The following is a 13,359-nucleotide window of genomic DNA, read 5'->3' as shown; positions in this document are numbered from 1 at the left end:
GGAAAGGTTTAGAGGGATATGGGCCAAATGCAGGCAAATGGGACTAACTTAGATGGGCATCTTGGTTGGCATGGACGAGTTGGGCCAAAGGGCCTGTTTCCCTGCTGTACAACTCTGTGACTAGAGATTGCTTCCTCCCCTCAGTAACTCAGGATGCAGCTGGACCCAGTGATTTACTCACTTTGTGCAGCTAGGTCTCGAGTACCTCCTCTGTCCATTCGCCTTTGCCAGGAGTTCAGCAATGTCTCCCTACTCGGCAAAGACCAGTGTAAAGTACTCCTTTAACGTCACTGCCTTTCTGAGTGGATTTCCTTTCGCATCTCCTTTCCTCTTACTTCCTGTTTACTATTTACACGCCTGAGGAGTAATTATGGAGTCCTTTTACATTTGCTGTCAATTTTTCTTTGCCCCTCATTTTCCTTTGACAGTTGCCTCTGAACTTTAACAACCGCTGCTGTGCTTTCAATCTGACATATCTGCTTGTTTCAGTTCTATTTGTGCTCCCTTGGGCCATCTGGAGTCTGCCTTTAGTTGACCTACCTTTAAACAACCAGCAAAATGTGACTCAACCGAGGGAGAAAACTGTAACCTGTTAGGCTTCAGTCTAAATAGTTTTTCCTTGAAGTCATCATGGGCACCCTGAGGCTAATGACGTCTCCTCGGGGGTAGGTGGTTCTGAACGTTTCCTGCCACTTCTCGGTCTGAGACGAGATGCTATCAGTTACTTTGTCAGTAGACAAGTCAGGACTGGACTCGTACAATGAGCAGCCTCAGTCTGGGCTTTACAGTCAAGGAATGTCAGTGATGAAGTGGTTACCAGTGATTGGGGTGGGGAACAACATGCATCACCTCGTGACTGGAGGTTCTGTGAAAGAGGAGCAGCATGATGAATCAGTAGTGACCAACTGCTTTCGAACAGGCTCCAGGGAGGAAGGATCCAATAGTATCAGAGCGAATTGTAAGACTGTTGTCAATTCCTAATCAGATTGTCATCCCTGAGTCAGCCTTAGTATGTTCGCCACTCCCACCCTGCCTGTTAGAGAGCAGCTGGCCATTTTACATTCAGGCACACTTGCTGCACATCAGACAGATGTTAAAGAAGGACAGATCACGGCTGCGTGACTCCCCGTCTCCGGTCACCACCTGCTGCTGCCCCATCACGGAGATCTCACCCATCCAGAGGCACCGTGAACATGATCTTCACCACCTGACAACTCGGAAGAACACAGGAGCAGCACCAGCCGTGATACTGCACATTCGTTGACTTCGTTAAAAGTTTTATCTCCATCTGTCAAGAGGTGTCTGTCCACAGAAATTTGACTCTATCTTGTGTTTACTCCATGATGGCCGCAGCTCCTGATCCCAACCAACAGATCTACAAGTGTCAGACCGATGTAAGACCAGGTTGCCTCCTTACCCAGACACTTACTTTCATATTTTTCACCACTATGCTGCACCCCATCTCCAAGAAACTGTCGACAACAGCGGAGCTAATCTTCAGGACTAATGGGAAACTGTTTGACCTGCAGCAGCTACTCCCCAGAGCCTACCCAGAGACTACTCCTCATCCCAAACCCTGTGGTTGAGCCGCAGGACATGGATGATGTCTGTGTTTGAACTGATTGGGAGCCAAGCTCCAAGGAGCGGTCAACTCGTCCATCAAGACTGGCTAAAACAATGGTCCTCTCCAACGTGCCCCTCCATACTGTACCACCCTCTGACAGCGAGGCACAGTGATAAGACCCCAGAATTGTGGACCACCCTCCATATCTCAGGAGCCAGCCCTTGGCAAGACAATAGAGCTCACCACCGCCTGCGGTGCACCAGCACAGCCATTGGTTAATTGTGGATCAACACCTTGCATCCAGCACCAAACCTTTGGTTTATCAGGCAGTAATGATCCCTGCTGTCCTAGATGCTTCTGAGACCTGGACTACAGGAGACACTGCGAGGTGCTGGAAAGATCCCACCAATGTTGTCTCTGCAAAATCCCCAAATCCACAGGAAGGACAAGCAAATCAATATCGACGCCCTCTCCTAGGCTGACATCATTGGGCTCTGTTGGGGAGACCACGTTGTTTGCTTGTGCACTCCCAGGTTCCTGGAACAGACAGTTTCCAAGTTCTGTCACAGGAGGAGGTAACCTCGCACACAGCAAAAGATTTCGGCATCTTCTCAAAACCTCCTTCAATAAGTAGAAGGTCCCCACTGACTCCTGTAAACCTTTCGCCCGTGACTGCTCGAAGCCAGTAAGAGCATTTGTGATGGTATGAGGAACCTCAAGTCTGTGCATCAGGAACACACTGGGCCCTGGGGAAATGGCGGAAGCAGCCCACCATCTCACAGTAGCCACCCGCTACTGCCCTCAGGCACCTCCTGCTCCAGCTGTGGGGAGTCTGTGCTCCCTACACCGGCCTCATCAGTCACCTCAGAACCCGAGAACCAGAGTGGGAGCAACTCACCCTCACTCTCGAGGGACCGATGAAGAGAAATCCTTCCTACTATCCATTTCAAAGTTTCCTCGTATTGTTATCTACCTCATTAAGTCTCCCAACTGTTACAAAACAACTCTGGTCTCTCCGTCTTCTCTCACAGCTGCAGTTTTCCAGACCTTGGAAATCTCTGCACTTTCTCCAGTGCAATCACTTCTTTCTGTAATGTGGTCGTGGGTCTACACAGTTTGAAGCCACATTCCGCACACCGCTCCAAGGTGGCCTCTTTCCTAACAGCACAAACCCTCCCCCTTCTCTCCGTGGATGCCGTCTCCCTGGGGATTCACCCAGTATTGCAGCAGGAGCTCCTGGAAGGTCTGGATTCCACTAGGTGTCGGCAACACGTGGAGACTGTGAATCGGTTGTTTTTGGCCATTGTATCCTGCCGGTGCTAGCAGGAAGATCCACTATCCCGATCCCTACACATTCAGGAAATCAACAAAAGGATGTTATTACAAGACCTAAAGGGATTTAAATGCTTGAGAATTAGGAGATAAAGGCATTTGAGTGTATACAAAAAGAAGACTTGTCTTTGTATCGTGTCTTTTATAGTTTTAGGATATTGTGCCAGTGTTTTAAACCCAACAAAGTAGTTTGAGATTGTGGTTACTGTTGGAGGAAATGTGGGTGTTGATTTGCAACTAAGATCCCCGCAGCAACACTGATAGTTGGTCAGATCTGATTTCTTAACGTCAGTCATTATGGTGCACAAGGAGGCCATTTAGCTCATCAGTCTATACCAGCTCTCAGGAGCAATCCAGTCACTCCCATTCCCGAGTCTATTCCTTGGAATGCTGTCTTTATTTCCCACGAGATGTAGGAGTTTGTTGGTATTATCTGGATTCTTGTCCCAGATAGGAGAAAGAGAGATTACTTATTTCTGGCAATGTTTCAGTCACGGGTTCATGGCAGGGCTGATTTCTGGCAGTAAGACTGTATCGTTGCTGTCTTCCTGTAGACAAATCAAAGTAGTAGCAGCAGGTGAAAGCCATTCAGCTTCTCGTTCCTTCTCTCATACAATCAGATCGTGGCTGATCTCTTACCTCAGCGTCACTTTCCTGCAGCAACCCCATGTACCTTGATTCCCTTAAATAAATGAAAACTGATCACTGCCTTGAACATACTCAGTGACCAAACCAACACAACTGTTCTAGCTGGAGAATTTCACAGATTCACCGCCCCTTGTTGGAAGAAATTTCTTCTCTTCTCAAGACCCCCATTTTCAGATGACGACTTCTTGGTTTTTGGGAACCCAGTCAAAGGAAACTTCATCCTTCATACTTCCTGTCAAGTGATGTGAGAACTTTATACAGTTTCTATGAGATCCTCTCATTCTAAACTCGAGAGAATGTATACCAAGTCTGCTCAATCTCTCCTGCCACCATCTCAGGGATGGGCCTGTTTCAGAAAGCAGTGATTGGCCAGGACTTGGTGAAAGGTGAGAAGAAAGTGTGGGTAAAGCACAAGCTGTGGGTAATGACGACACCGTTAGCCTGTGGATTGTAGCAAGAAGGGAAGAGCTCTTGTCCGGAGATTTTGATAAATATCAGTGAGAGAAGGGGTAAACATTACGTATCTTAATGAGAGTAGAGCAAGTAGAAAGGAATAGGGGAAGGCAGCTCGTGTGAACATGGGTCAGTTGGGCCTAGTATCGTGCCCACACCATAAAGCAAAGGACACACTGAGGATCACAGGAGAAGAAGCCTCAACAATGAACTTGATGAAGAAAATTGTATTAAACCAACGTACATTGCCCCACACATTTGCAAAGTCTTCTGCATCACGATATACTCCCCATCTGTGGAGCCATGGTGCGTGGGTCTATCGAAACCTAAGGCTGATTAGGTTGGGGATATCTGGAAACGTCCTGTCTGATCCTCCCAGACAGGTGATTGAAGTTCTTCAAGGGGCCACGCTGACCATGACTTGTCACTTGGTACTCAGCTCCCCATAAAATGCTCCCTGGCCAAGCCCTTGGACACATGGCAAATCAGTGTTCTGTATGTGATCCAGTCGTCTCGCACATTCACTAGAGAACAGAACTCTAACTCAACATCAAACCCAATCTCTCTCTCAGTCATATCCATGACTACACACACAAAATGCTGGAGGAACTCAGCAGGTCAGACAGCATCTGCGGACGGAAATGAACAGTTGACGTTTCTGGTCGAGACCCTTCATCAGGACTCAATGAAGGGTCCTGATCCAAAACGTCAACTGTTTATTTCCGTCCATTGCTGCTGCCTGACCTGCTGAGTTCCTACAGCGTTTTGTGTGTGTTGCTGCAGATTCCAGCGACTGCAGAATCTCTTGTGTAAGCATGACTACTGCTCCTTTTCAAGCTGCTGTACATAAAGTTCCAGTGTCCTCACCGTCTTGCTCTCTTTATGGAGCACATCCTGATTCCATGCTTCCCCAAAGTGTATGCCTGGGTCCCTGGGCCTGTCTGAGTAACCATGAATCTGTCTCCGCCTCTCCTTTGAGCATTTCCAGAGCATTTCCATGAACAGGTTAAAGTGAACAGGCAAATTAAGGCTTGGTCGGTCAGTTGGCAGATGTGAGAGGATCTCTCAGATTACACAGAACAGATGCATTCCAATGAGAAAAGAAATTCCAGGGAACTAAAAATATAAGGGGAGTATCGGGTCGAAAGGAAAAGCTTAACGTTGTGCAAAGGTGGGAGGCAGATCGCAAGACCAGACAGAACAATGAATGACTGAAGATTAGTAAGAAAGGAAAAATAGAGGAGGTAGAATCTGAAACGTAGTAACAACTGCCTCTGATCCGCTATCGGACCAGACAGCAGTCCCCATGGTTCACCACTGGCTCACCAGGTGGTGTTTGCTGTGCTCCCTTCCCCACACCAGGCCCTGGTTCCTGTGATTTGTTGAAACTTACCTGGTTCACTGGAACATATATCATCCTACTGTTTAACATCTTGGAATAACATCCGATAGTCCCAAAAAATCTGCTCCTGAGCCTGCAGGGTTAGCAATGAAACATGGATACCCACCACCCGGACTTCGGTACCTCACTGACAGATTCTCCAGACTGGGGGATCTCGCTCCTATTGGTACCCCCAACACACACTCCGGACCTGGATCTGGTAATGACCTGACCCCTGGTGTTTCAGACCCCCGTCTGGTCCTGGACACACCTACCACTGTGCTGACCCCTGCGCTCTGACCCCCTGCTCTGGCCGTTTACCAAACTATCAGAGTTTTACTGTAGTAAGAGTTTCTATTGATATTTTTGAAAAGAAACAAATTAGCAAAATGAGCATTGGTCCTACAGAAAACGGAGCTGGCAGATGAATTAAACAGCTTTCAAAAGCAGGAGGGCACAGGCTTAGGGTGAGGGGAAGGAGTTCTAAAGGGGATCTGAGGGGTAAGTTTTTTATATGGTGGGTGGTCTATATCTGGGATGCATTGCAAGAGGAGGCAGTGGAATCAGATACAGTCACTATGTTTAAGAGGCATTTAGACAGGCACTTAAGCAGGCAGGGTATAGAAGGATACAGACCTAATGAGATTAGTGTAGGTGGACAGAAAGGTCAGCATGGATGTGGTGGGCCGAAGGGCCTGTTTGTGTGCTATGCAGCTCTCTGTATTTTGCATCAGTTTCACTGTAAAGGATACAAGTAACGTCCCAGGAACAGCACAGGTGTACAGTGGGGTCAGCAAGATGCCACAGCTTGTAGACCTGCTGCCTCACTACACCAGTGACCCGGGTTCAGTCCTGCCTGTCTGTGTGGAGTTTGCACGTTCTCCCTGTGACCACATGGGTTTCCCCCGGGCGCTCCAGTTTCCTCCCACATCCCAAAGACGTGCGGGTCGATGGGTTACTTGGCCGCTGTAAGTTCTCCCTAGTGTGTAGTGATGGAGTCTGGAGGGAGTTGATGGGAATGTGGGGGGGGAGGGGGAATAAAAAAACGGGGTAATATGCCGTTAGTGTAAATGGTGCTTAATGGTCAGCATGGACTCGGTGGGTGATAGGGCCGGTTTCTGTGCTGCAGAGGGTAGATTGGAAATTGGGAGGGAGAGGGGAACTCAGGAGAATTGCATCTCCAGGGCGGTGGGACTGAGTGAGTTGTTGGAGCAGTGGGCTGGCGTCTCTGGGTCCTGACGGACTTCATCCCAGAGTCTGAAAAGTGATGGCTAGTGAGGTGGTTGATGAGATTCAAATTTTACAAAGTTGCCTAGATTTGGAAACGTGGAACACAGAACAGTACAGCCTAGGAACTGGCCCTTCGGCCCATGATGTTGGCCGAACTAATGACGCCTAATTACACTGATCCCTTCTGCCTGCACATGTCCACCTCCCTCCATTCTCTGCATGTTGATGTGCCTGTCTAAGAGTCACTTAAATGCCTCTATCATATCTGCCTCCACCTCCACCTCCACCCCTGGCAGCCCATTCCAGGCACCCACCACTCTCTGTGTGAAAAAACTTGCCCCGGACGTCTCCTTTGAACTCCCCCTCTCACCTTAAATGTATGCCATCCAGTACTGGATATTTTGACCCTGAGAAAAAGATACTGGTGGTCTACCCTATCTATGCCTCTCAAAAAATTTATAAACTTAGATAAGACAAGATAAGGTTTCTTTATTAGTCACATGTACACTGAAACACACAGTGTAGAGTGTTCTGGAGACAGCCCGCAAGTGTCACCACACTTCCGGCGCCAACACAGCACGCCCACAGCTTCCTAACCCGTACACCTTTGGAATGTGGGAGGAAACTGGAGCACCCGGAGGAAACCCACGCAGACACACGGGGAGAACGTACATTCCCATTCCAAAACAGAAAGCTCCACTCGTCCTTGTACCAACCTTGGTCACGCCTCTGTGAATCTCATTGTGTGTAAAATTGTGCAGCTCAGAAGGATGCCACTCTTGTTGGTCCCACTGTGTGTAACGTAGCGAGTCAGCCCCGTTTGTCTAACGTCTGCCCGTTCCCCAAAGCACTGAAATAAAAAACGGAAAATACTGGAAACAGAAATGGAGTTGATGTCTCGGGTCACTGACCTTCCATCAGGGTCGGGATGTCTACAGCAAGACACAAGGTGCTGGGGGAACTCAGCAGGTCGGGCAGCATCTACGGAGGAAAATGGACAGTCCGGATGAAGGCCCTTGACCTAAAATGTCAATGGTCCATTTCCCTCTGCAGATGCTGCCTGACCCACTGAGTTCCTCCAGCATCTTGTGTGTTAGAACATAGAACAGTACAGCACAGTACAGGCCCTTCGGCCCATGATGTTGTGCCAACCTACATAAACCTTATCCACATTCAATCTATCCCCCTCTCTACTTCACCTCCCATAACCCTCGATTTTTCTTTCATCCATATGCCTATCTAACAGTCTCTTAAATGAACCTATTGTATCGGCCCCTACCACCACCCCTGGCAGTGTGTTCCACGCACCCACCACTCTCTGTGTAAAAAGAAAAACCTACCTCTTGATATCTCCCCTGAACTTTCCTCCATGCACCTTAAACAGGTGACCTTTAGTATTGGCCATTACCGGCCCGGGGAAAAGGTGCTGGCTGTCCACTCTGTCTGTGCCTCTCATAATCTTATACACCTCTGTCAAGTCTCCTCTCATTCTCCGACGCTCCAAAGAGAAAAGCCTTAGCTTGTTCAACCTCTCCTCATAAGACATGTTCTCCATTCCAGGCAGCATCCTTGTAAATCTCCTCTGCACTCTCTCCAAAGCTTCCACATCCAGAGTGTCGCTCCACATTCCAGCATCTGCAGTCTCTTGTGTCTTCACTGGGATGTCTACAGTTGTTCAGTGGTCTTCACAGTCTTATCAACCTGTAATAATCTTCAATTTGTTCACAAGCTTGTTGATCTTTTAACTCAAACGCCAGATCAGTCACAGACAGTGAAGGGTGAAGATATTTAAAAGCAATTTGGGTGGGAACTACTGATCACCAGTCTCCCAGTAGAACTCACCAGTTTCCAGGGCAATAGTGTGCAAGATCCCTGCTCCTTGGGATGGGTCCCAAGCTCCACAGTTCCCAGAACTGAAGATTCAGCTGCAGGGCACTGCCACAGATAGTCCTGAGAAAAATCACAGGTATCTAACAGGAATAATTTCTGTGAACAATTTTCTTGTTCTGTTTATTTAGCTAGCACTGATAAGAAGGGTGGAGAAGACTGGATTCTGGATTTAGCTTCAGGAATGACAGTGGGCAGGAGGAAGGAGTATCTGTGGGAGTGGATTTGGTGGCAGTGACAGTGACTCTGCTGTAGACTTGAGAAATGATTTGACAAAAGTGGACCAGGAACAGCTACTTGAGGATAAGTCACTGTCAGCAATGGGAGGGGCGGTGTCTGTAGGTTCTTAGAAAGGGAAAGCTGCTTCCTAGGAAGGGAAATAGCTGAGGTGGAGTGTCAGTGGACAATGTTTAATGAAGGCAGTAAACTTAACTGGCATAACAATGCATCAAAAGCCACAACAGGTGGAGTATCTCCTAATGGGGACATTGAAGAGAAAGATTCAAATGGTAAATGTGTTTGCACAGAGAAAAATAATGAGTAAATTAGTTTATTATTGTCACATGTACCGAGGTACAGTGAAAACTTTGTTTTGCATGCCATTCATACAGATCATTTAATTACAACAGTGCATCGAGGTAGTACAAGGGAAAACAAGAACGGAATGCAGAATAAAGTGTTACAGTTACAGAGAAAGTGCAGTGCAGGCAGACAATAAGGTGTAAGGGCCATGACTAGGCAGATTGTGAGGTCAAGAGTTGATCTTATTGTATAAGAGGATCATTCAATAGACTTGTAACAGCAGGATAGAAGCTGTCCTTGAGCCTGCAGTACGTGCTTTCAGGCTTTTGTATCTTCTGCCCGATGGGAGGGGGAAGAAAAGGGACGGTTGACATTTCGGGTCGAGACCCTTCATCTGGTCCTGATGAAGGGTCTCGACCTGAAAGGTCGACTGTCCATTTCCCTCCATGCTTGCTGCCTGACCCACTTGAGTTCCTCTGGCATTTTGTGAGTAAGGCAAATATTGGCCTCTGTTTGCAAAGAGTTTGGAGTTTAAAAACAGGGAAGTTTTCTTGCAATTACACAGTGTTGGTGAGGCCACACGCGGAGTACTGCACACAGTTTTGGTCCCCTTACCCGGGAATGGATGTACTAGCATTGGAGACAGTCTAAAAGAGATGCCAGGGAATTGGGGGCGATGGGGAACTGGCACAGAAGAGGAGTTGAGGCCTGGAGCAGATCAGCCATGATCATATTGTATGGCAGGGCAGGCTTGAGGGGCCGAGTGGCCGCCTCCTGTTCCTGTGTTATTGTGGTGATCCTAGGTACAGGAGAAATGAGAATGTGCAATGAGAAAAGGGAAGTTGATTTGAAGGGGCTTTAGGGGAGATTTATTGGAATGCGATAGAATGTGTGCAAAGGTTGAATGTGATTGGTTCAGTCCAACAGCAGGATCTTTAATCTAAATGAAGCAAACTTTGAATGTATCAGGCATGAGTTGACTTTGGAAATTGGAAAGCTACATTAAAAGGCATGACTTTATTAACATAAAGTGTGAAATTCATCCCATTCAGGATCAAAATCCCCACAGGAAAAGTGGCCCAACTGTGGCTAACAAAGGAATCTGAACATGTGATCAGATGGAAGGAAATGGTTCCTTGTGTTACCGAGAGGAACAGTAAGTCTGAGGCTTGGGAAACCTCAGCATTCAGGAAAGGAGGAGCTTGAAACTGATGAGGAAAGGAAAGGAAGGGAAGGTGGCCACTACCAGTCGGAGCTGTTGCCATAGAGAAATCAACAGGCGGGGAACAGCCGTGCAGCCGGGGAGGAACTCAACAGGAGGGGAAGGGAGAGACAGTGGGATCCGGCCAGTCTGACCGCACACGGAGCAGGTCCCAGTCCTCAGCAAGGGCCACACTCAGCGTGCAGCGCTGAGCTGCCACATCCTCGCACAACACCAGCCTCACGAGCAGCCTCAGCGGCTCACTCTACACCGAGCTGCCCAGTGATGGTATCACTTTAACCAGTTCACTGCTGTGGGGGTGCCAGTACGTGACCGAGCCTTCAACCAGGTTGCCAGCTCGACAGTTGAGAGGCAGGTGTTTGTGCCAGTTTTGCAGTCAGCAACCTGTCCAACATAGAGTGCTCATGTTACAAGCTGCTTTAGCACTGACTTCCACCGTTCCACTGCATTGTGAGCCTAAAGCGAGGTGGTGGGAAACAAGGCCGTAAGTGAAAGGTATTGAGAAATGCAGAAGAACACGGGGCCTTGGGCCTTAGTGATGACAGGACAGATCAATAAGGTGATGAAAGGGGCAGAACTGAGGCACAGAGTGTCCGAGCGGGAGAGTGTACTGGAACTGGCCCACAGCTTGAGCATTGCCGACAGTTCTGGTCACCAGAATGCACCTGAGAGGGTGCAGAGCAGATTTATGCCAAAGGCTGGGGAATTTTTAGAAATGAGGAAAGATTGGATAGGCTGAGGCTGTTTCCTTGGGAACAGGAAGTGCTGGTGAGAAATGTAATTAAGGTGTATAGAAATTTCACGGTATGAGATGGGTTCTTCCCATTGAGTCTACTTCCCTCAGTATTCCCTCAAATATGATCATGGTGTTTATGAGGCTTTTAGATAGACACACAAGTATGCAGGGAATGGAGAGGTATGGACTGTGTGCTGACAGAAGAGATTTAGTTTAATTCAGCATCGTGTTCGACACGGACGTGGTGGGCTCAGGGGCCTGTTCCTGTGCTGTACTGCTCTGTGTTCTACGGTCTATTCAAAGCAAACAATAGAAAGATCAGAAGGTGATGTGGGTCTGGAACACACTGATTGAATGGGCGGTGTCATAGAGCACAGAAACAGGCCCTTCAGCCCATCTAGTCCATGCTGACCTGATCTTCTGCCTAGTCCCATCTACTTGCACCCGGACCACATCCCTCCAACCCCCGCCCATCCATGTACCTATCCAAACTTCTCTTAAACGTCACAATTGAACCCACATCACCACTTCCGCTGGCAGCTCATTCCACACTCGGAAGGGGTCAGTGGAGGCAAGGACTCGCGCTACAGCTGAGTGCTGTAGTGTTTAGATGAGCCCTTGGAATTCCAAGGCAGAGAAGGTTGCAGATCGAGTGCTGGAAAAATCGTGGAAACTGGGATAGTGTGGATGGGTCTGATGGTCAGCACAGGTGTGATGTGCTGAGGGTCCCATTCCGGAGCTGCGTTAATCCAAAGCCCCTCATCTCTGAGGATAGACGTTCCCAAAATACAACAGATTAATAGGATAAACCGGACACGTTGGGCATTCAGGCTCATCAGTCCGTGCCCCACCTGAGCCCCTCCTGCCTTTCCTCCTCGAGTCTGACCCTCTCTTCCCTTCTCACTCATCTGTCTGTCCAGCCTGCCCTTGCCTGCAAGAAGTTCAACCCTTCCCTCTGGTAGGGTGTTTCCAGTTTAAATACTCAACAGATGTGAAATGAAGTGAAACGTGTGTTCGTACTGGGCGTTGTGTTGTGTCGGTTGCCTTTTGAACCTTGCTCTTCCTCTCTTGCAGTTGGCGGGAGCTGGGCTTCTTGCAATCACTCTCTGGGCCTGGAATGAAAAGGTGAGCTTCCCGGTGGATTGCCGATTCCAGCACCCTTGGGATGAGGTTGGAAGGGAATGCTGCTGGCGGTCAATGGCTGGAGCAGGATCTGTGGTGGGAGCAGAGTTAATGTTCAGCCCGATGGCCTTTCTGCAGCACCTGGGGTGAAGTCTGGACAGGCCGTTGGGCATGGATGCCATTAGATACGGGAGGTTTTCATGGCTTGTGAACTCCGCCAGCCGTTACTCCTGCCTCACCATATAAAGGGGCAAAATAAATGTGCAGTGGTTTTAGTGAAGTGGCCAAGCACGTTGTTCACACTCCCTCAGTTCAGTTCCTTCCCCTGAGCTGCTGCTGTTCTGCAACAACAGAGAGAAACTTCCTAAACAAAGCTAGGAAGCTGTGCAGGAAACCCCCCTCCCCGGTTTGAGTGACTTTCCAAACTCCGCACCCACCCTATCCCTTCAGATAACAGTGCATTGCCTTTCTGCCTCAGCTGTGTAGGTGGTGAATGCTCGTGTTAAATGGGACTTGTTGGGATTGAATGACTTGCAGTGTAGGTACTTAGTGTAATAAATGATTGCTCGGGGCCAGAAGTGTCTCAGTAAGTGTGGATGCTCTGGTTGGAGAAGGGTGTGAGTGGAGGGGTGCAGGGATTGCCTGAACCATGGACTGTTTAGCTTTGGTATGAGCTCTGCTTTATGTCAGAGAGGTTAATGGCTGACATTGTTTCTTTCGTTTACAGGGAGTGTTAAATATCCAATCCATCACTGAGCTGAATGGGTTTGATCCAGTCTGGGTAATCCTGGTAGTCGGTTTGGTGACCTTCATTCTGGGATTCGCAGGATGCATTGGAGCTCTGCGAGAGAACATCTGCCTGCTGAAGTTTGTGAGTCTCTGCACCTGTGGTTTCAAGAAAGACTTGTTGATCTCCTGTGACCTTTCATTTGTTGACTTGCAGCCCCAGTCCTGATCTTTCACACTTGCTGTGTTGCTATTGTGTGATTCCAGTTTAAATTGATGCCTCTGCACGTGCTCACTGTCCCTTCCACACCTCCACCTCTGACCTCTGACAGCTGCTCGGATGGTGTATTGGCTGCAAATGACATTTGACAGGCAGCAGCAGAACAAACCAGGGCTTTACTGAGCTGGGTTGTTCTGGGGGCACTGCTAAATAATGCAAGAGGAACACTGGAAAGGGAGGTAACAGAAACATTAAGTGCTGGAAGTACTCAGCAGGTCAGCTACCATCTCTGGAGGCAGAAACAGAGGGAGCATTT

General features: G+C 48.5%; 1 protein-coding gene across 1 annotated transcript in view; it reads left to right on the top strand.

The window, feature by feature from the left end:
• LOC127584760 (tetraspanin-14-like) overlaps positions 1-13,359 on the top strand; it is a 48,040-nt gene that overhangs the window by 11,052 nt on the left and 23,629 nt on the right. Inside the window, exons 2-3 of the mRNA XM_052041693.1 lie at positions 12,050-12,100; positions 12,825-12,968. Coding sequence (XP_051897653.1) covers positions 12,050-12,100; positions 12,825-12,968 — 195 coding nt within the window. The remainder of the gene's footprint in view (positions 1-12,049; positions 12,101-12,824; positions 12,969-13,359) is intronic.

This window comes from Pristis pectinata, chromosome 30, assembly GCF_009764475.1.
Source record: "Pristis pectinata isolate sPriPec2 chromosome 30, sPriPec2.1.pri, whole genome shotgun sequence".
Lineage (NCBI taxonomy): Eukaryota > Metazoa > Chordata > Chondrichthyes > Rhinopristiformes > Pristidae > Pristis > Pristis pectinata.
The sequence above is the reverse complement of the archived record's forward strand: the minus strand, read 5'-3'. Positions and strand labels throughout refer to the sequence as shown.